General features: G+C 42.6%; 1 protein-coding gene across 1 annotated transcript in view; it reads left to right on the top strand.

Annotated features, from left to right (window-relative positions):
• Positions 1–23,415, top strand: part of scospondin (subcommissural organ spondin) — a 417,078-nt gene that overhangs the window by 280,868 nt on the left and 112,795 nt on the right. Inside the window, exons 76-78 of the mRNA XM_039754138.1 lie at positions 8,784–8,950; positions 16,586–16,746; positions 20,462–20,682. Coding sequence (XP_039610072.1) covers positions 8,784–8,950; positions 16,586–16,746; positions 20,462–20,682 — 549 coding nt within the window. The remainder of the gene's footprint in view (positions 1–8,783; positions 8,951–16,585; positions 16,747–20,461; positions 20,683–23,415) is intronic.

The following is a 23,415-nucleotide window of genomic DNA, read 5'->3' as shown; positions in this document are numbered from 1 at the left end:
GTTTTCACGAGAGAACTACTTCATGGATTTAGATCAGGTTTTTTTCTGTAATTTGCTTGAACGTTCTGGTTGATTTTGCGATTTCGCTCATCATGCTAAGTATCAGAGTTCGCTTGCAGGACCAATTTATTTGTATTAATCCGAGACGGAGGCTGCGGGCCAATGGGAGGGGGAAGTATGACGTCAGGAGCCGGGAGCTGGGTGAGGTCCTCCTCAGTCACGTGTCTGCCTCCGTTCAAATTGGTCTACCCCAGCCACGTTTTTGGAGCTTTCCTTGTCTCCGCGTAGCTAGCGATACCTGTTTGTTTATTGATTTTTAAAGTTTGTCCTGTTTCTCTACTACGCGGGCGTAGCTGTGGGAGACAGCTAGTATTTTAATAAATGGACAGATACGGTACATCAGGTCGGAGTATAGATGCACCAAGGTCCTGGCCACAGCCCTAATCCTTAGCTTTTCTTCTTCGTAATGGAGTCGATGCTGTGCTGTTCCCTCACTTGCTGGTCCTCATGAGCTCCTTCAATCTTTTGTTGTCACTACCAATTTTAACATAGCAGGGTTTGGGTTGGTTGGGTAGGGAGTGGGTGCCAAGCATGGCGTTTTACCTTATAGTGACTCCTGTCAGAATGGCTTATATTTCCTTTTAAAGAGTTTGCTATGTACTTCGCTAAAAAAATCTGATTCAAAAAAAAAGATTCTTTGTTGGGAACGTTTCCCCACAGCCTGGCAACCCTGTGAAGACGAAAGTGACAAATCTCACCCCACACCACGTGCCCTGTTTCTACTTTATTATACAGCTCAAAACATTAAGGGATCACTTAATCACCGCAGTCTAACACCATGTCAATGAAGCTTCGGGGATATCAACTTCACCTGCTTTGGTGCAAATGAAAGTGACAAAAGGTGCACTGAAGAGGCAACTGCAAGGCACCCCCCAAAAAGGGGATGGTTTTGCAGGTGGTGGCCACAGACTGTTGCTCTCCCCTTTGTCCTTTCTGACTGATTTGTCTCTAGTTTTGTATTTTGCTAGTGTCCTTCTCACTACTGGTACCTGCAGCCAATTCAGTTTGTACAGGTAGGCCAGCTCCTACAGGATGGCACATTCATATGTGATGTCACAAGAAGGTTTGCTATGCCTCCCAGCACAGTCTCAAGAGCATGGAGGAGATACCAGGAGGCTGATCATTACATGACGATAGCTGGAAGACATGTGGGCCAGTCAATGGCATCAATGCCTTCATCATCCAGCAACTGCCTACACACCGTGGCCACATAAGGCCTGGGCATTGTCCTGCACCAGGAAGAAACCAGGGCCCACTGCACCAGCGTAAGATCTGACAATGGCTCTGAAGATTTCAGCCTAGCATGTGTAGGTCTGTGCTTCCCTCCAAGTATACGCCTCCCCAAAACATCACTGACCCACCACCAAACAGGTCATGCTGAACGATGTTGCAAGCTACATAGCATTCACCAGGCATCTCCAGACTCTTTCACGTCTGTCACATGTGCTCAGTGTGAACCTGCTCCCATCTGTGAAGAGAATGGGGGCGCCAGTGGTAGACCTGCCAATTGTGGTATTCTCTGGCCAATCAAGATGCACAGTGATGGGCTGTGAGCACAGGTCCCACTAGAGGACATCATGCCCTCATACCACCTTCATGGAATCTGCTTCTGACAGTTTGGTCAGAAACATACAACACCAATAGCCAACTGGAGGTCATTTTGTGGGGCTCTGGCAGTGCTCCTCTTGTTCCACCTCCTACAAAGGAACAGGCTCCGGTCCTGCTGCTGAGATGATGCCCTACTACCACCCTGTACAGCCTCTCCTTGTGTAATGGCCCATCTCCTCCTCCTCCACGTTCTTCAGACTGTGCTGGGAGACACAGCAAACCTTCTTGTGACATCACATATGAATGTGCCATCCTGTAGGAGCTGGACTACCTGTGCAACCTGAAACAGCTGCAGGTACCTGTAGTGAGAAAGACACTAGCAAAATGCAAAACTAGAGAAGAATCAATCAGGATGGACAAGGAGCGAGCAACTATCTGTAGGCACCACCTTCAAAACCATTCCCTTTTTGAGGGTTGCCTTGCTGTTGCCTCTCCAGATGTCACTTTCATTTGCACCAAAGCAGGTGAAGTTGATTTACAATCGCTTGTGCTTCTGTGGAAGACAGGAATACCGTAGATCCCGGAATACAGGCCGACTCGGTATATTAGCCGATCCCCTTCTCTACCTACTAAATTACATGTATTTGCCGATGACCGGTATTTAAGCCGACCCCCTTCTCCAAGCAAAATTTTTAAAATTTCCTTAAAAGTGTCTCTTCGGGTATATTTATAATGTTTATCGGCGAGAATTTGAGACTGCTGGCATTTTTGATATATAATATAATGTGCATAATTTACCAAAACACCAATAATTTTTCTAATGTACTAACTAAAAAGTTATAAAAAGTGCCTAGCCCACTTCAATTAAGCTAGGAGTATGGCAGCGCGCATGGTCACAGTGCCTCAGGGCTCTCCTTTTCAGTGCACTTTTTTGTTGCTTTTGTATTTTTTTTTTTTGTCCTTGTTTGTGCACGATCGGTTCGGCGAACATCCGCAACACCATTCAAAACCTTATAGACATTGGTGTCCAGAGCCAGACATCTGTTTCAAGTGTTTTTCATCACACGCACAACATCCCAGACAACATAGCGAAACCAGCGGGCTCTCCGTGGATTGTTGTCGGGTCTAGGAGACAACACAGACGGAGGAGGGAAAGAAAGCAGAAGCGGGGCCGCAGATCCGGCGTTATGCTAAGGATAAAAAACAACCATACAAGCCCTATACAGAACTTTTTTCTGCACTGAAGGAGCTGCTTTTAATCTCACTGTAGATGCGTATAGCGACAATAAAAAACATTCTATTCTAGAAACAATTTCATACTGTACTCACCATTTAATTTGACATCTTTGGGCTGCAGGAAGAGAGGAGATATTTCCACACAATGTCCATCTTCGTTTCGATTGCGATCGCTTTCTTTTACCTTCTCTTTCTTCCTTAGCAATTATGTGTCTTGCTTACATGGTCTTAATGAATTATATATATATATATATATATATATATACTGTATATATAGGTAAATCACTGCAATGACGGAAATTACATCCACAAACACATGTATCTGGGCTCCGACTGACGCTACTAACGCTCTTGGTTGTTTGTTTACAATCGCGCAAGTGGATACACGTGACCGCATTCGGGTCGTAACGCAAGATGTTGATCGTAAATCAAAACAAAAAATTTCATTTTCAACTTCCCGATAATTTATTATAAATTTTATTAATACAATTAACAACTAAACAACTACTTTTTTGAATAAATTCTTTATTTACTTTAAAGTACCAGCATGCAAAGTTACTTCTTCATCTGAAAGATGGCTCTGTGGTTTAGTCATTATTTACTTCCGTATTCTTGAATCTGAAACGATACTCGTTGTATAAACCGACCCCCAAACTCCAAGCCAAAAATCTAGGACGAAATTCTCGGCTTTTATAACGGGATCTACGGTAGTTCAAATCAATCAGCCTTTTATTCAGTCACAGATGAGTATGTGGATTCATGCATTGCAAGGCAGTATTTTTCGATTGGCTTTTATTGTTTTCTTCTTCCTCCCCCTTCCCCTTATTTATCCAAAAAAAAACATAATATTGTTGTCTTTAGCATTTTATTTTAGTACGCTAAGGGGCTACCCGTTCTTATTTTTTTCACTTGTCAGATAGACCGTAAAGAAGGAAAGGTCATCTTTTCTGTGTCAAATAGACACGTTCCTATATAACTGGAACTTGTCCTCGGTCAGCTTACTGCACCCTCTCTTATGACAGAAGCCTGTATGAATAACCTGCCGTTACAACAAAACGGCTTTGTCAACTATTAACCCTTAGTAGCTTGCAAGCAGTTAATTTCTCTTTCACACTCCCTAACTTGACAGAGTGATATCCCTGAAGCTTCATTGACTTGGTGTTAGACTGGGATGATTAAGTGTTCCCTTAATTTTTTTGAACAGTGCACTTCAGCCACTGAAGATATGCAAAAGCAAAGTATTTATTGAAAAACAGTGCAATAGGAGCAAATGAAAATAATGGAATATGTAAATATAGGAAAGTCTGTTTATAAACTTATAATTACAAAATTCACTCTTGCTTCAAAGTAAGAAGCAGCAAAAAAAAAAAAGATTTCTTTAAAGACATCCATCCATCCTTCCATCCATCCATCCTCTTACGCTTTTCTGAGATCGGGTCGTGGGGGCAGGAGCTTGAGCGGAGAGGCTCAGACTTCCCTCTCCCCAACCACTTCTTCCAGCTCTTCCGGGAGAATCCCAAGACGTTCCCAGGCCAGCCGGGAGACATATTTCTTCCAGCATGTCCGGGGTCTTCCCCGGGCCTCCTCCTGGTTGGACGTACCCGGAACACCTCACCAGGGAGGCGACCAGGAGGCATTCTGATCAGATGCCCGAGCCACCTCATCTAACTCCTCTTGATGCGGAGGAGTAGCGGCTCTACTCTGAGTCCTTCCCGGATGACTGAGCTTCTCACCCAATCTTTAAGGGAAAGCCCAGACACCCTGCGGAGGAAACTCATTTCAGCCGCTTGTATTCTCAATCTCGTTCTTTCGGTCACTACCCATAGCTCATGATCATAGGTGAGGGTAGGAACGTAGATCGACTGAAAAAACAAAGACAAGGGAACTGAAGATTAACAGCAGATCAAACATTGGTGTTAAAAAATTCAGCGATAGGATGGATGTGTGGACTGCGTTTTTCCAGCCAGATATGATAGAGTCTCTCGATGGAAATGGAGTTTTTCTCCCCAATATCTCTCTCTATCTCTGTTTTTGATGCCCGCCTTAGTCTCTCAGATGGGCTGTTCTTTCTGCAAAAAGCCCACTGGGGGTTCTGAATGTTGTGATGTTACGCACTGCTCCTCAGGAGACAGAAAGTTCTACCTAATAGCTTTGACCCTGGGTGCTTTATCTGTGTGATCTCTTACTATTTCCAGTTCCCTTTACTGTTAAGTCGTAAACTGTTTGGTCATTCTACTCTTAGATAACACTGCACAACAATTTTTTTTAAACATCTTGCTTCCTGAAACGTTTTTGCTGATTGTGACAGGAACCTATGCAGAAATATAGTTTTGGTTTTACTGCATCACGTAGGAACTCTGAGAAACAGACATTTTATATGTTTACTGATAATAACGTATTTAGTCACGTTTATGTTTCGTATAAGCTATTAAATTCAACGGAACTTAAAGTGTTTTGCTCCTGATTTTCTTTTGTATTTAATGTCTGGTGCATCACGTTGCAGTGTCCAACAGTAGTCAGCTAGCATTGACAGATTCCAGTTGCCCTGGTATCGTTTCTCCATTGTAGCAATGTCCTGGGGCCTCATGTATAACGCCGTGCGTAGAACTCGCACTATAACATAGCGTAAGCACAAAAGCCGAAATGTGCTTACGCACAGAAAAATCCAGATGCAGGAATCTGTGCGTACTCCAACTTCCACGTTCTTCCGCTACATAAATCCCGATCAGCGTGAAAACTAACGCTCGTGCACGCGCATTTTGTAACGCCCCAAATCCTCCCAGAATTACACCTATTTGAATATGCAGATCAATATAAATCGGCCTTATGCGCAGCCTTCTGTGAAAAGACAATGGGAAAAGCACGGGGGGAAAATATAATAATTTCAGCGAATACCAAGTGGAGGCAAAGGAAAAACATACTATTTGTTCAAATAAACCTGGTATATTCAACAAAATGAAGTTGATCGAGTGACATAGCGTGTTGGAGAAACTTGAAAGCTCACATTCACAAAATCGCACAGTGCCGGAAATAAAAAAGAAGTCACATATCAAAGTTGCCATGAAAAGAAGAGTTGTAAGCCCACTGTCTGAGTGTCATATGAAAGTTTATTAGGGTACAGAGAAAAAAGGCACACGGTGGGGAAAAAGCACGAAATGTCAACTTCAATCTCGACATTTCCACTTTAATCACGTAATTTATTTTGTCATTTAGTAGAACATTATAAACTTCATCTTAAAATCGTTTAATTAACCAGTTTCTCAAATCACATTGTAATTAAAGTAGCACGTTAAATGCTTTGTTTTGTATTTGATCTTCTACTCGTATGTGATCTATGTGTGTGAATCACTACTTGCTTCTTAAACTGGCTCTCTTCTTCCAACTGGACACAGAGTCCATTACATTCGTGATATTACAGCTCTCTGAATAACTAAAATACTGAGATGTATACGTGATGTCATTTTCATGATGATAGGAGTTAAAGCACGTTATTTAACATGTGTTTCACTTCGATGAAATAATTTATTGTCGAAATTTGTCGCTGCTTTTAGCTGTGTTGTTATTTTCTATCTGTGTTATATTCAATATATATTGGCGTAGCCGTCACTGCAGTCAGTGCTTTTCTTTCCCCAAGTAACCGATCGCCATACAATCAGCTCTGTAATAGACGTTAAGCCATCTGTAAGCTTAGCGCCGATTCTTCAAAACGTTTAAAGAACATTGAAATATCTTCATAGTACATGTTTAATTATTCTATCCTTCACGACACTCCCAGTGAAGAATATAGATTATTTAAATGAAGTTAAAGTTTTATCTGTATAATTTAACAAACATATTATGCTGCATTTCACCTTAAAAATGATATCGTCATCATATGTAAATACCTGCTTTATAAAGTGGCTCAGGTTGTGCGATATTATAACTGTAGTGCAAGTTTACAGTGGGGTGATTGTACTTATAAGTCCAAACCGTTCTACAAGGAGCAATTGATTGAGTGCATTTATAGTTCTTGGGATGAAACTGTTTCTGAACCGCGAGGTCTGTACAGGAAAGGCTTTAAAACGTTTTGCAGTGGCTGAGACAGCGTGTCCTTAAAGCTGTATACGATAATTCTCTTTCCGATCAGCTGCTGCTGTGATTCACACTCAGATACAGTGATATAAATACTCCGAGTCGTGCAGTGAGAGAAATATGGAAAAAGATGATCCGGCCCAACTAACAGATCTTCAAACCACTTGTCACTCATAACATGTCTGATCTGGGGGCCAACAAAAATGCCCTCTTTGATCTTGGCGTCAGTTATTCTTGGGAACATGTGTCTTAAATAACGAAAACCTTTGTCTTCCTTGTTCAGTGCTTTCATGAAATTCTTCATGAGTCCCAGTTTTATGTGAAGATTAGGCAAAAATATCTTTGCCGGGTCGGCAATCGATTCATGTGCCGCATTTTTCTGTCCTGGACCTAACTTTTTACAGAGTGGCCAGTTCTGTCGAGAATAGTGTGACTCTTTGGCACGGCTGTCCCATTCACATATGAAACAGCAGTACTTGTATAACCGAGCTGCAGTCCTAGTAGAGCAACAACTTTAAGATCTCCACAGATATTCCAGTTGTACCTGCTCTACTGGACGTGCTTCAGCAACAGTTCCATATTCTCATACGTTTCTTTCATGTGTGCTGCATAGCCAACAGGTACTGAAGGATAAATGTTGCCATTGTGTAGCAGAACAGCTTTCAGGCTTAACATTGACAAATCAATGAAGAGACGCCACTCTTCCGGGTTGTGATCACAACCCAAGGCCGAAAACAATCCTTCAATGTTACAACAGAAACAGAGACTGTTGACTTGTGCAAAAAATGTGATTATATCATGATGTCAGCCCCAAAACTGAAGATTTCTCTAAAACAGTATGTGGTGATATTTGTGAACAGCACCCAAAAATCTAGAAGAAACACTCAACAGTGTTCAAGAAGCAAAAACTTTGTTGTGCAGTGACGCTGTGGCAGATGGCCAGGACCCATGCCCGGTCGGGACACCCCTTTGACACTGGATCCGGGGGAGCAGTCATGGGATGCACCGGGAACACTTGTTGGCAGCCCCCCTGGGTTGCATCAAGGCCAATATTTTGGAACACCGGAGTTCATCCCTGTTGGGCTCCGTGGCCACCACCAGGGGAAGCTGCACGGCCTAACGAGCCTGTCTGGGGTCCGGGGGGGAACACAGCCACACCCACACCTGCAGCACTTCTGGGTGGGCTATAAAAGGAGCCGACAGTCACCACTCTGGATGCCAGAGTCGAGAGGAGGAGGAGGAGGAGGAAGATAAAGCTGCCTGGGAGGAGTGAAGGAAGAGGAGTGATTTTTTGGTGTTTTCTTTGGTGGTGTTTTGGGACTGTGTTGGGCCTCTGGGACAGGCGGAAGACGTGCCCCACGGCTGAAGAAAAATTAAAAACCTTTTCAACATGTATTTTTTATACATGCCACTGCTGTAAGTCTGTGTAGGGTAGATGCCTATATAGCGCCTTTGCCACAACACTTAGATAGCAATAAAAGTAAGTATCAGTAGATTTAGGAAACATCAAGCAGCATTGTTCTGTATAAAACAGTCCCAAAGAGTTCATTTATAAGTCATAGCAGTCCATCTAAGCAAAAACCTGTAAGCTAGACAGATTGCAGTTTGTCTTTAATATAATGTCTACTGCTCCAAAATGATGATTTTGTTCCTTCGGGAGAATTACCAAAGCAAAGAATAATGTCCTAAGGTTTAAATGTGTTTCTGGATTGTTTTCCTATAGATTTATTTTTTCCTGAGGTTTGTGTCTATACTGGTTTACTTTTGCAAAGTCAAAGAGAATATTCTGCCCTCCAGCTGCCCATCCTGTATTTTCCACATCAATTGTAAATGTTAACAGGTACTGACATGTCTACTTCTCCATGCAGATGTTGGTTGCCCACCAGACCGCCTGTATCGTGAATGCCAGCAAGGAGAAGGATGCCCTTATAGCTGTGCACATGTCAGCCTCAAAATGAGCTGCTACAGTGACAGCTGCGAAGAGGGCTGCCACTGCCCGGTGGGCACATTTTTCCACAATCACTCCTGTGTGACGGTAAGAAATGCCTTTTCAGAGTTATGTAAATGGAGAGACTCTCTCATTTGTGAAGACCAGCGGATGAGCTGAAGGTCAAAGCTGAGGGATTTCTGTCTGTAATACAAGTGTCGTATCTCAAGGCTGACAAAAAAAATTAAACCAAGAATGTGATGTGTCGGCCCATGAATTTCCCCGATTAAAGTTATGATGTTTTGCAGAAGAATATTGCCGGCCAATGTTTAATTATGTGGAATAAAATGGAAGTTAGTGGCCTGGTGGTGCAGTGGTTGCGCTGCTGCATTGCAGTAAGGAGACCAGGGTTCACGTCCCAGGTCCTTCCTGCTTGGAGTTTGCATGTTCTCCCCATTTGTGTTGGATTGCTCAGTTGTGTCCCACCATCTGAAGAATTGCCAGTGCTAAATTGGCCCCGGTGTGTGCTTAGTGTTTGTGTGTGTGTATGTGTGTTCGCCCTGTGATGGATGAACTGGTGCCCTTTCCAAGGTTTGTTCCTAGTGCTGACTGGTATAGGCTCCAGCAACCATTGTCCACCCACACTAGCCTGGATTGATTAGTTAGAAAATGGCATAACATGAAATTTAAGAATCATACAAAATATATGGTCACCTTCCCCAGCTAGATGGAGTGGTGGCTCTGAGACTAAGGATCTGCTCCAGCAATCGGAAGGATGCCAGTTCGAATCCATGTAAACACCACAAGTGATTCTACTCCATTGGGCCCTTAAGCAAGACCCTGCAATTGCTTCGTCCTGGGTATGACGTTGTCCTGCATTCAACCCTGCAAGCAGGTCCTCCGACTTACAGGGCAAACTTGATTGGCTCTCCAGCTATCATAAAAAATCTCACACTGTGCTCTAGCGTGGTGCTCAAGTGTCACCTGCTGCACTCCGGTCCCTATCCCGGTGGCTTGTCATTTGGTGGGAGTGACAACATGCTATCAGAGCATGCTCCCAACCTCTCTCTCCTCCCCAACTGTATGACAGTGGAAATATAAATATGTACAAACAAAGGTAACCTGTGGAGCAAAAAATTACTAATCAGATTTTGCTCAAATCAATCCACATGTGGAATTTTTCATTGCTAGTAAATGTGACAGAGTTATTGGGGGCGGCACGGTGGCACAGTGGTAGCACTGCTGCCTCGCAGTAAGGAGACCTGGGTTCACGTCCTGGGTACTCCCTGTGTGGAGCTTCACTAACACAATGTCTTACTTGTGTTTCTAAATGGATGAATAGTAATTTTCTCAAGCTAAATAAAGAGAAAACAGAATTTTTAGTTATTGGCAATAATGGATATAATGAGGTTATTAGAAATAAACTTGATGCATTAGGATTAAAAGTCAAGACGGGAGCAAAGAACTTAAGGGTAACTGTTGACTGTAGCCTGAATTTTAAATCGCATATTCATCAGATCACTAGGACAGCATTTTTTCACTTAAGAAACATAGCAAAAGTTAGACCTCTTATATCATTGATAGATGCGGAGAAATTAGTTCACGCTTTTGTTTTCAGTCGACTAGATTACTGTAACGCACTCCTCTCAGGACCACCCAAAAGAGACATCAGTCAATTGCAACGAGTGCAGAATGCAGCTGCTAGAATCCTAACTAGGAAAAGTTTTGATGTCACTACATTGTTTACCTGTGTCATTCAGAATTGACTTTAAAATACTGCTTATGGTTTATGAAGCCTTAAATAATCTGCTCCATCGTTTATATCGGAGTGTCTAACACCTTACACTCCAAATCGTAACCTTAGATCTTAGATTCTGCTTAGAATTCCAAGAGCTAAACTTAAAAGAAGTGCTGAGGCAGGCGGCCGTCTGCTGTTATGCACGTGAAATCTGGAATAGCCTGCCAATAGGAATTCTCCAGGCTGATACAGTAGAGCACTTTAAAACACTGCTGAAAACACATTACTTTAACATGCTTTCTCGTAACTTCATCTTAGTTTTATCCCGATGTTTGGTATATTCAATTAATTATCATTACTATTCATGGTGACTCTAAAACACGGAAGCGTATTAGGGCCACTGTGAAAAAAAAATACGGACACAGCGAAGAAAAAAAAAATCTAAATGTCGAGATTAAAGTCGACATGCTGACTTTATTCTCGACATTTCCACTTTATTCTCGCCATTTACGTCGAGATTAAAGTCGACATGTTGACTTTATTCTCGACATTTCCACTTTATTCTCGCCATTTATGTCGAGATTAAAGTCGACATTTACACTTTATTCTATTGTTTATTTTGTCAGTAGAATGTCGCAAACTAAACTTCATCTTTAAATGAATGTTCAATTTACTAGATTTTCTCAAACCCCTTCACTAATTAATGTAGCACATTAAATGCTTTATATTAAGTGTTCCCCGCCCCAGTTTTTAATCTCAATGCGCTTCTTCAACTGACTTCTTCTTGCACTGTGAGGCGCAGACAGCGATCACCGCACATTGACTTCATGATGTTCCTGCTCTAAGAACATTCAGAATACTAAGAGAAATACTTGATATCTTCTTCACGATGAAATGCATTAAAGCATGTATTAAACATGGGTGGCGGGGGGCACGGTGGCTGCTCCCTTGCATTAAGGGGTCCCCAGTTGTATGTTCAGTGTAGTACAAAGTCCCAAAAACTGGATATATGAATAGGTATCGCACAGGTTTAACTTAAATATTGTGTAAATATTGGGCTTGGTGGGTCGGAGACACGAACACAGGATTAAATGGATGTTCTTCTGAGCGGGCTTTCTTTATTGCATGCGTGCTGTCTCTATCTGACGTACTAAACTTCCAGTTTCTATCCTTGCTTTTTCTTTCTGCACATAACCAATCACCACAAGATAAACGTCTTTGTGAAATTAAAACAAGTTATAAACTTAGACCTCGGAGTTTTCAGAACTTTAAATTATTAAAGCATGTGGGGGCACGGTGCTTGCTGGGATGGAGTTTTCAGAAATTAAAAAAAAAATCTTCATTATACATGTTTAATTATGCCATCCATTCAGGGTTGCGCCCATCCCAGCAAGCATCTTGTGCGAGGCAGGAGTAAATCCTGAATGAGCCGCCAACACATCGCAGGGTGAATACGTGCAACATATAAAGTAGCAGGGTCAATAATACATAACAAAACCCCACATCCTACATGTCTTTGAAAGAAAACTGAAACACGCCGAGTAGACCCACCAGAAAAACATGCAAACTCAAGGCAGGGAACACCCGGGACCCCCTTGCTGCGAAGCAGCAGTGCAACCACCACGCCACCGTGCCCCCATATGCTTTAATACATTTTAAGTTCTGTATATTTTAAGTTTTGAAAACTCTGGGGTCTAGGTTTATAACTTGTTTTAATTTCACAAAGACGTTTATCGTGTGGTGATTGGTTATGTGCAGAAAGAAAAAACAAGGATTGGAACTGGAAGTTTAGTACATTAGATAGAGACAGCGCGCATGTAATAAAGAAAGCCCGCTCAGAAGAACATCCATTGAATTCTGCGTTCGTGTCTCCGACCACCACATCACGAACCCAACATTTACACGATAATCCAGTTAAACCTGTGCGATACCTATTTATATATCCAGTTTTTTGGAGCCTCGTCACACTTGCCATAAAGTTCACTACACAGAACATACAACTGGGAACCCCTTAATGCAAGGGAGCAGCTCTATAGCCACGCCACCGTGCCCCCCGCCACCCATGTTTAATACATGCTTTAATGCATTTCATCGTGAAGAAGATATCAAGTATTTCTCTTAGTATTCTGAATGTTCTTAGAGCAGGAACATCATGAAGTCAATGTGCGGTGATCGCTGTCTGCGCCTCACAGTGCAAGAAGAAGTCAGTTGAAGAAGCGCATTGAGATTAAAAACTGGGGCGGGGAACACTTAATATAAAGCATTTAATGTGCTACATTAATTAGTGAAGGGGTTTGAGAAAATCTAGTAAATTGAACATTCATTTAAAGATGAAGTTTAGTTTGCGACATTCTACTGACAAAATAAACAATAGAATAAAGTGTAAATGTCGACTTTAATCTCGACATAAATGGCGAGAATAAAGTGGAAATGTCGAGAATAAAGTCAACATGTCGACTTTAATCTCGATGTAAATGGCAAGAATAAAGTGGAAATGTCGAGAATAAAGTCAACATGTCGACTTTAATCTCGACATTTAGATTTTTTTTTCTTCACTGTGTCCGTATTTTTTTTTTCACCCGTGGCCCTAATACGCTTCTAAAATCTGTACTGACTCCTACTCTCCCTTCAGTTTCTTTTCCGGGTTTTCTGTGGTGGCGACCTGCACCACCACCACCTAATCAAAGCACTGTGATGTCCCTACATTGATAGATTAAAAGCCAGAAGTCTGCATGACCAACTTCATCAAGTCCTTCCATGAGAACCCTAAATCCAAAGAGGACTGTTTCATTTATGTGAGGTAGAATGCCCAGAGGAGGCTGGGCGGTCCCATGGCCTGGAATCCGTGCAGATTTTATTTTTTGTCTCCAGCTGTCTGGAGTTATTTTTTGTTTTTTCTGTCCTCCCTGGCCATCGGACCTTACTCTAATTCTATGTTAATTAGTGTTGTCTTATTTTAACTCTTTCTTACTTTTTTCTCTTTTCTTCATCATGTAAAAGCACTTTGAGCTACATTATTTGTATGAAAATGTGCTATATCAATAAATGTTGTTTGCATATTCTCTCCGTGTCTGCATGGGTTCAGTCATGCAGGTTAGGTACATTGGCGATCCTAAATTGTCCCTAGTGTGTGTGCTTGGTGTGTGGGTGTGAGTGTGTGTGTGCCCTGCGGTGGGCTGGCACCCTGCCCGGTGTTTGTTCCAGCCTTGTGCCCTGTGCTGGCTGGGATTGGCGCCAGCAGACCCCCGTGACCCTGTGTTAGGATATAGCGGGTTGGATAATGACTGACTGACTGACTGAAGAGTTGCTGCTTTTTAAGTTATTGTGTTTACAGACACACGAGACAGAAGCATTAGAAGTTTACCTTACATTTTCTTATTTGGCTGACAATTTTATCCAAGGTGACTTATAACATTACAGACACAATTGAGTACATTTCTGTTGTTTTTCCAGTTGGAGCACAGGCAGGTGTAGTGACTCGCTCATTATCACATCAATCAATCAATCAATCAACATTTATTTATATAGCACGTATTCATAAAATAAAATGTAGCTCAAAGTGCTTTGCAAAATGAATAGAAAAATAGACGACACAATAAAAAATAAACATAAGTCAACATCAATTAACATAGAATAAGAGTAAGGTCTGATGGCCAGGGTGGACAGAAAAAACAAAAAAAAAAACTCCAAAAGCTGGAGAAAAAAATAAAATCTGTAGGGGTTCCAGTCCACGAGACCGCCCAGTCCCCTCTGGGCAATCACCTAACATAAGTCAAACAGTCCTCTTTGTATTTAGGGTTTTCATGGAAGGACCTGATGATGATGGTCACGTAGACTTCTGGCTTTCAGTCCATCAATGTTGGTGCATCATGATGCTTTGAGTAGGTGGTGGTGGCGCAGACATGGTGTCAGTAGTGGGATCTTAACCTACAACCTCAGGGTCCGAAGTCCAAAGCTTTAACCACTACACCACACTGGCTGTTTTGACCACCTGGATGCCCCATGAGGCAAAGAGAGAAAAATACAATTCTGCCCCGGAAACGAATTGAATCCGAAAGACTAACCTTAATCATAAACCAGAAATCAAGGTCAGAGAGAGAAACTATAGAATCAGAAACCAAAATGTCAAAAGAGAATACCCATTCTACTTGTTAGAGATTTTAGCCAAATCATGGACACCGAAAGACTCTTTGCACTGGATTTGAAGTGTCACACTGATGACACAAGGCGCACCGTCATGCTGCGTTAACTTGCGTGGCAACAGGGAGTTGCATGCTGGTAGTGGGTATACTAATGTGGTGGTAAGCAACTGGAAAACAAAATAATGTCACAGTATCGTGAATAGTTAATCAGTACATTCAGGAATCATAACTGTGAGGAAACCAGTGAGACCTGTAGGGTGCATTGCAGTGGCCCAAACCCCCAGACACAATTACACAACCCAGTCTTTGGTTCAAATACCAGGCGTTTATTTCACACAATACCTCCACAGAGTTTCAGTTTCCTACTTTCTAGACTGCACAACAAGCATTACGTTTCTCCTTCTACACCTCCCATGTAGTCTCATCCACCTCCTCCCGACTCTGACTGCTGAGTGGGCAGAGGCTGCCTCTTTAATGCCAGACCCTGGAATACTTCTGGTATCAAAGAGGAAGCACTTTCAGGACTGGCAGAAGCTCCTGAAAGTAGGGATAGCCCTTTAAGCACCCAGGGAACCCAGAAGGGCTGCCGCAGAGAAACCGCAACTCCCAACTTGCCCTGCAGGTACATGAATGAGCATACTGGTCCAGGAATGCTGCCATTCTGTGTGCTGGGGAGATCATGTCTCCTTGGTAGGCAGTTGCCCGCTGTCCATTTACTACACTGGCCTCCCTGCCAGGTAAGGGCACGGGGGGTTACCCTGTCGGGGATGTCAGTGCAGCCCTACTGTCCATCACAGCACATAGGATAACGCTAGAGAAAAGCAGGCAAAATACCCATGTAAAATAAGAAATATTGTAAGAGAGAGGGAGCAAAAAATTCTCTTTGTGCACATTTCATAATTAAGACAAAATAATGCAGCAGTAAAGCTTCCCATGTCTTCTAGAAAAGTTGCAGGAGGGCCCGTTCTGCTTTGTCTGTAATGAGCTGGTTAAAGGGCAAACAAAGGGAAAAAGCTGGAGGCAGAGCAGAAGTGATGCCACCCTTCTTTGTCTTCTGGGTGGGCCGTGTTGCTCCATTCCAGAGAGGAATGTAATGGACGCTGCTCAAACAACTTTTTTATTTTTCTTCAATTTTCCGGTGTTCCCCTTTAAGACACTTACCAGGCTTCCATGTTTGAATATGTGTGCAGTGCTGTTAACAAGTTTTAGGCACTTTAGCTCAAGTTGGACATTTGGAAGACAAAGTCAGAGAGGCGAGAGTGCGTTGGTTTGGACATGTGCAGAGGAGAGATGCTGAGTATATTGGGAGAAGGATGCTAAGGATAGAGCTGCCAGGGAAGAGGAAAAGAGGAAGGCCTAAGAGAAGGTTTATGGATGTGGTGAGAGAGGACATGCAGGTGATGAGTGTGACAGAACAAGATGGAGAGGACAGGAAGAGATGGAAGAAGATGACCCATTGTGGCGACCCCTAACGGGAGCAGCCAAAAGAAGAAGAAGATGGTGCACAGAATATTTGTTTTCTGTCCTACTGGCCATCTGACCTTATCATTGGACTTCTCTTCAGAGACTTACATCATGATATTATATGTTACTCTTCTACTTGATACATATCAGTGGCGTAGATAGGGACGGTCGGAGGGGGTGGTGATATTTAATAATAGCGTGTGCCTTTAAAAACCCCCAGTTGTCTCTGTTACTATCCTCTAAAGAGCTAATTGTAAAAGTCCAGTATTGTCAATCTGCAGTGAGCTCTTCTATAGTACGCTTATGTAAAGAATCTAACAAGTCCTTTAGGAAATATAACCAATGTTTGATTACCATGATGTGCAGCCATTGTTAGAAATTTTTGTTCTCTCTTTTCAGGTGTGCCCCTGTGATGTGGATCAAGAGCTCCTTCAAAAGTTACGGAACCTCTCATCCATTCCTTCTTTCTCACCTGTCCTGCTCACCTCTCAGGGAAATGCACTGGTGCTTGGAGACATGGTCCAGTCAGGAGATTCACTCTTTTTCACATGTGGATCTTGGTAAGAATATTAATTATTTCATCACCACAGAAATTTTCTTATCAGGCGCCAATGAGTTCCTGTACAATTTAGGCCCTGGCCACTTTTGTGGGCTACTTTCCCACCACACAACAGGAACTGTAACTTCTATGCAAAATATGTCACATGAAAAGAAGAGTGATGCGGGGCAAAGAGAGATCATCGGAGACACCTGCACGAACATTTACCAAAGTCAGTGTCACAGAGCTCCATCTTCTCTGCCTTATCAGGTCTGATGACCCCATTTTTGCTGTTTCATCTCTTTAAATGTGCCCATAGTCCAGAAGGGGCGGGGTTCATTTTCCTCACTGGGGGTGGGGCTCATTTTCCTCACTGGGGGTGGGGCTAGGCCTCTTCTCCTGAGGATGGCTCAGTGCTGCAGAAAAAGTAGATGTTGTTTGGAACAGTGTCCCCTCCTGCCTTGGCATGTTATTGACATGCTTACCTGAGCCTCCCAGGTAGTCCCCATTCATACATCCATGACAATAGAAATAATAATTTAGTGTTTGTTTATTTAGTTTTTCATCATGATTTTCATTCTGTTTTTCTGTTGTTTCGGTATTTAAGCCATTTTCTACTTTTGACTGCATTAGGAGGTCTAACACTGAAGTTGCTGTAAGAATAAACAGGTTTTAGTTGCTGTGTTTTAAAAGACAAAGATGATGCCAAAAGCTGGTGGCACATTACACAACTTCTAGCTGGAGGGGATATCAAACTTGACGACTAGTGTTGCTGATGTCATTGAGTATATCAGATTACATGATTAGAAATTGCAGGGCACACAAAATGATTCGACTCAGTGATGACTTTCCAGCACAGCTTCAGATTTCCAAGGTATTGTGAGCTCAGCCCATTGTCTAACAGCCAATAATGTGCTGCCTGATGGAGCCAAAGCTGTACAAATGCTTTACCTGTATGGCCAGTTCAGTCGCAATCTTGGCCCTTTTTTCTGCTCTATTTTTGAATATAAAATGTGAGACATCACACAGATAAGCCTTTCTTCTGTCTGTGAGGTTCAGAACACCTGTATTCCCAATTAAACACAGCAGCATCATTTGCATTGTACATCGACCTGCGCGCTCATTGGTTGACAGCACTCAAATACACACAAGCCCACCCCATGACTTCACATTCCAGGTTAAAATGCTATCCCTATCCCAGTCCTTCCCATCTCCCGCCATCCCGGTGGGGCAATGTCCCCGGACTTCTGTCACAGAGGCAATAACAAGAATAAACATAAACATTACACCGATAGGGTGGCACGGTGGCGCAATGGTAGCAGTAAGTGGTAGCAATAAGGAGACCTGGGTTCGCTTCCCAGATCCTCCCTGCGTGGAGTTTGCATGTTCTCTCCGTGTCTGCGTGGGTTTCCTCCGGGTACTCCGGTTTCCTCCCACAGTCCAAAGACATGCAGGTTAGGTGCATTGGCGATCCTAAATTGTCCCTGGTGTGTGCTTGGTGTGTGGGTGTGTGTGTCCTGCGGTGGGCTGTCGCCTTGCCCAGGGTTTGTTCCTGCCTTGGGCTCTGTGCTGGCTGGGATTGGCTCCAGCAGACCCCTGATCACCCTGTTTTACGATATAGTGGGTTGGATAATGGATGGACGGATGGATTACACTGATAATTTCTAGGAAGATAACTAATTAACAATTAGGGTTAGGGTTAGTTAGGGTTAATTTTGTTTCGTTATCAATCCGAATGCGTTCTTGCTCTGCACAGAAAATATCCCCACCTATCACATGTACACTACACTGGTTCTGGTTTTCGCAGCATAATTATATTAAGCTAATAATCAGAACACGGCTTATCAGTGCGTCTATACTATATTCTTGTCTAGTTGATGCTTATAACTAATTATATGTGAAAATGATTGCTGTTTCTCTCTATTTGAATAAATCTATGCAAAATGTATCTTAATTTGTCTCTATACGACATTTAAATTTTCTATTTAAATAGGTTAACATATTCAGATATGTTGGAGGGCGGCAAATTGAAGCATTGCCCCACCCAGAGCAGCACAAACTCAAGCTACGCCACTAACATGGCCTTAAATCACTAAAACTGGCCCACTGAAATAAAAAGTGTCAGGACATTGTTGTGGTCGTGTTATCCTTCCAGTTTATTAAATTTATATTTATAGTTATAGTTATAGACTATTAGTTATCATACATTTATTCTTTTAATTCATTGATGCACTTAATTAAGTAAACTATAGGAGAAATATCTTTTGGTCTGAAAGAAAGTAATATTTGAGTGCCGTGCATGAGAGAGAATTTTCGGTTTTCTAATGATATCTCCCAGTGGAAGCACGTAAACAGTAACGGCCCGAATACTGAGCCCTCCAGAGCACCATTTCTGATTACTGAAGGTAATGGCAGATTATTGTCGAAAGCTTTCTGTACTCTGTTCTGTACAATTATATGAACTTGAACTAATATACACAAGGACAGCGTCTGACAGCCCAACCTCATTGTCACACTTGTGTAATTGAACAGAGTACGTAACTTTAACAGCATTTTAATTATAGCATTTCTTTACTCTGGAGATGCTGTATATAAATTGCTTTTAAAAACTTCCATTAAAATGTGGCAGCTGTATTATATGGACTGGGCTTATGTTTCATCCCTAAAATTTGACTTTGGAGCTATTTTTTTCCAAACCATACTAATTTGCCCTTTTATCACTATTTTTCTTTTTGCTTTTTAAATGAAAGCCCATGTCACGTGTTAAAGGTAAGCCGTACCACTCCGAGACACAAGGGGGCGCTGTCACTTACAATATTTTCTTCTCTTCCTGCGACAAACATGAGAAGCTGACGAGTGAGGGCAACTGACTCCCCACATCCGGTCGGGATACTTTAAAGCTGAAACGCCCTTGACATGGCTCATCCGGACAGAGCTGTGTGCGGAATGAAGATCTGACACAATGTTTAACCGCTCGAGCGAGCATTGAACTGCCCTGAGTTTATCTGTTTTGTAGCTCTTTAATTTAATTTGCTTTGCTTTATATTGTATTTACTATGGCGGCACGGTGGCGCAGTGGTAGCGCTGCTGCCTTGCAGTTAGGAGACCCGGGTTCGCTTCCCGGGTCCTCCCTGTGTGGAGTTTGCATGTTCTCCCCGTGTCTGCGTGGGTTTCCTCCGGGTGCTCCGGTTTCCTCCCACAATCCAAAGACATGCAGGTTAGGTGGATTGACGATTCTAAATTGGCCCTAGTGTGTGCTTGGTGTGTGGTTGTGTTTGTGTGTGTCCTGCGGTGGGTTGGCACCCTGCCCAGGATTGGTTCCTGCCTCGTGCCCTGTGTTGGCTGGGATTGGCTCTGACAGACCCCCGTGACCCTGTATTCGGATTCAGCGGGTTGGAAAATGGATGGATGTATTTACTATTTTATTTGCTGGACCTGTTTATATTTGGGGATATTGCATATAGAAAAAGGGGCAACCCGATTGGTGTCCCAATGTTTCGTTTTGTGGACAGTGTGTTCCCATAGTTGACGACACCATGTAAAACAACAAACCTTATCATTTTTCTTAGAATATTCCTCTGAAGTTCAAAAATCAGTTGTGTCTCTTTGTTTGTTTTGCATGTGGTATAAAACCATAGGTGGGCAAGTCAGCATTCAGTTGTTATTAATGAACCATATTGCATATCATCAGCATATTGCTCAGGTGACATTAAAACCTTCTGTTTTGTATGTTTTAGTGTATGTCAACACAGCCATTGGAACTGTTCATTATCGAGATGTTCTGAAGAGCCTGGCGTCACTTCTTGGGGACCCTGGGGGTCTTGTTCCCGTACTTGTGGGGGCCTAGGTCACATGACCCGATTTAGAGAATGCATCCAGGAAGAAGCTGCCCAAGGAAATTCAAACTGTACAGCTCCCCTTCAGGATGTCAAGTATTGCCAAGCCCCTGATTGTCCAGGTAGGACACCATGAACAGCAATCTGAAAAATGTGCCTTGCTTATTCTGCCTATCTTGAATTAATAGAAATGATTTTGTTTTTCTTTCGCTTAATCCATATAAAAATATGAAGTTGTACACAACTGGAGAACATCCCCTTCAGTGTTGGAAGTCAATAGATGGTTTAAGTTGCCTCAGAATGGTCCGTGTACTTTTTGGTATTTGAAATTTTGTTTCAGAAAATATCATTTAAAAAAGAAAAAGAGACACTTATTTGATTTTCAACTTAAAAGGGAAAAATGAAAAACGCAAAACAATTACTTTTTCCCTTTTGTTTTTTGGCACATCAGAAAAGAAAAATGCAAGAAACAATAACGAGAAAACACCCTTTATTTATTTTGTCTGAACTGGCTGTTTTTGTAGGTCAACAGCCTGGTCAGGTAATGCACCACAAACACTGGTCACTGGTGTGTAGACTGGACCATCATCATGACGTTGGAACAGCACTCAGACGTGATTTTAGAGGTGGCAAAACAAGGCCGGTCTGCTTGTCAAGACGCATGAACGCACGCACACACAGTCTCAAAATAACCCCCCTAACCCCCAGTTAGGACAAGCAGACACAATCATCAGGTGTAGGAAGAGAGTGCCTTACCTCATTTATAGCTTTTGTCACCTCTGTCTCCAAATGTGTGTCAGAGAGTCGACAGCCCAGCACAAAACTTTCTAACATTTCTCGCAGAAAACCCTCTCACTTCTCTTTGTTCATATGACAGATGCTCAGGTTTAATTTTCAATGACAGGCCCTGATTGATGCACAAAAACACCATAGTCAAGCCCACATTCCTGACCAAAAATTCACTCTGACTGTTTAAATCCAGACTGTATGTGAGTGACTGAAATTGAATTGGAAAAAGTGAGCTGTCATAATCTAGTGTGCTCATAAGAAATATAATTATTTACTTCATAGGGTAGAAGTACATAATAAACTGAGAATAGTGGTGTCAGATATTTGAAAAACTAAAATGTGTGTTTATCTTAAACATTTAATGTCTAATCATTCTCGATTGTAATAGAAATTTGTCATTTTTCACACTCTGGCAGTGGTCCATAGAGGGCTAGATCTCTAGTAAATGATCAAAAATAATTTGTAATCACTGACCTTGTAATAGTCGAAAATGATACTCCACATACTTATGTTTTAAATTTGTCATTTGTAACCTTCTGGGAGTGGCTGTTGGAGGTCTAGGACCACTGGTAAAGAATCAGATATCAAAAATGTCACATTCATGATCAGCAGCCTTAAAAGATGATAGATAGATAGATAGATAGATAGATAGATAGATAGATAGATAGATAGATAGATAGATAGATAGATAGATAGATAGGAAAAGCACTATATGATAGATAGATAGATAGATATGAAAGGCACTATATAATAAGATAGATAGATAGATAGATAGATAGATAGATAGATAGATAGATAGATAGATAGATAGATAGATAGATAAGGCACTATATAATAGATAGATAGATAGATAGGAAAGGCAGTATATGACAGATAGATAGATAGATAGATAGATAGATAGATAGATAGATAGATAGATAGATAGGAGAGACAATATATGATAGATAGATAGATAGATAGATAGATAGATAGATAGATAGATAGATAGATAGATAGATAGGAGAGACAATATATGATAGATAGATAGATAGATAGATAGATAGATAGATAGATAGATAGATAGTGTGAACGGCACCCGGGCACAGACAGGCGGACATGTTGTTTTGCACAAACCACCACACGTTTATTTACAGTATTTACAATAATTATGGTCACAAAGACCCCCAATAACGGTCACAAAGACCCAGTTCAGTGCACAAACCCCAAATCCAAACACAAAGTCCTGGCCACAATGCCTTTCTTCGGGCCGCCTCCACTCTCCACTGCTTCGTCCTCCTTCCACCCGACTCCAGCCCTGAATGAAGGGAGGCGGCCCCTTTTATAGCTGACCCGGATGAGCACCTGGTGTTCCCGGCATACCTTGCCACGCCCCAGCGTGGCGGAAGTGCCGGCTGTCCTCCCGGCTGCTCTCCCGGCGCCGCCATATCTTCCCCAGCACTTCCTGGTGTGGCAGGAGTGCTGGGGAAACAAGTCCCAAGGCATTGGGGCGCCTCCTGGCGGTGACCACGGGCCCCTACAGGGAAGGGCTTCCATGCCCTTGACCCGTGGCCCCCAAAGCAACCCGGAAGGCAAACCCCACGTGGTCCAGGCAGGGCTCTGACCCTCTTCCGGTCCCTCCTGGCGTCCCGGCCGGGTCATGGCCCCTGGCATCCCTGACAATAGCTAACTGATATTAGCTCTTAGGAAGTGGAACTCGCTTGTATTTTGTTCTGAACTCCTCACCTGTGATGGGCAATTTTGTAACCTTGTCCCATAACACTTGTGCCCTAATAGTCAACTATTGTGATGTTTACTTGATTATGCCAACCTATTTTATAATTCGCTTTGGATGAAAGTGTCTGCTAAGCCAATAAATGTAAATGTCTACACATATAGATGAAACTTTGGGTGCCGGATTTGTTTTGTGTTTTATAGTCAGTCAGTCATTTTCCAACCCGCAATATCCTAACACGGGGTCACGGGGGTCTGCTGCATGGCCCCCACAAGGGGGAGGGATGACTGGGCTCTAGCCAGGGGGCCCGGGATCACAGGGGCCCGGCTCGGGATGATTAGATATTATGCACAAA

Source organism: Polypterus senegalus, chromosome 5 (genome assembly GCF_016835505.1).
Source record: "Polypterus senegalus isolate Bchr_013 chromosome 5, ASM1683550v1, whole genome shotgun sequence".
Lineage (NCBI taxonomy): Eukaryota > Metazoa > Chordata > Cladistia > Polypteriformes > Polypteridae > Polypterus > Polypterus senegalus.
Note: the sequence above shows the minus strand (reverse complement) of the source record. Positions and strands in the feature narration are given on the sequence as shown.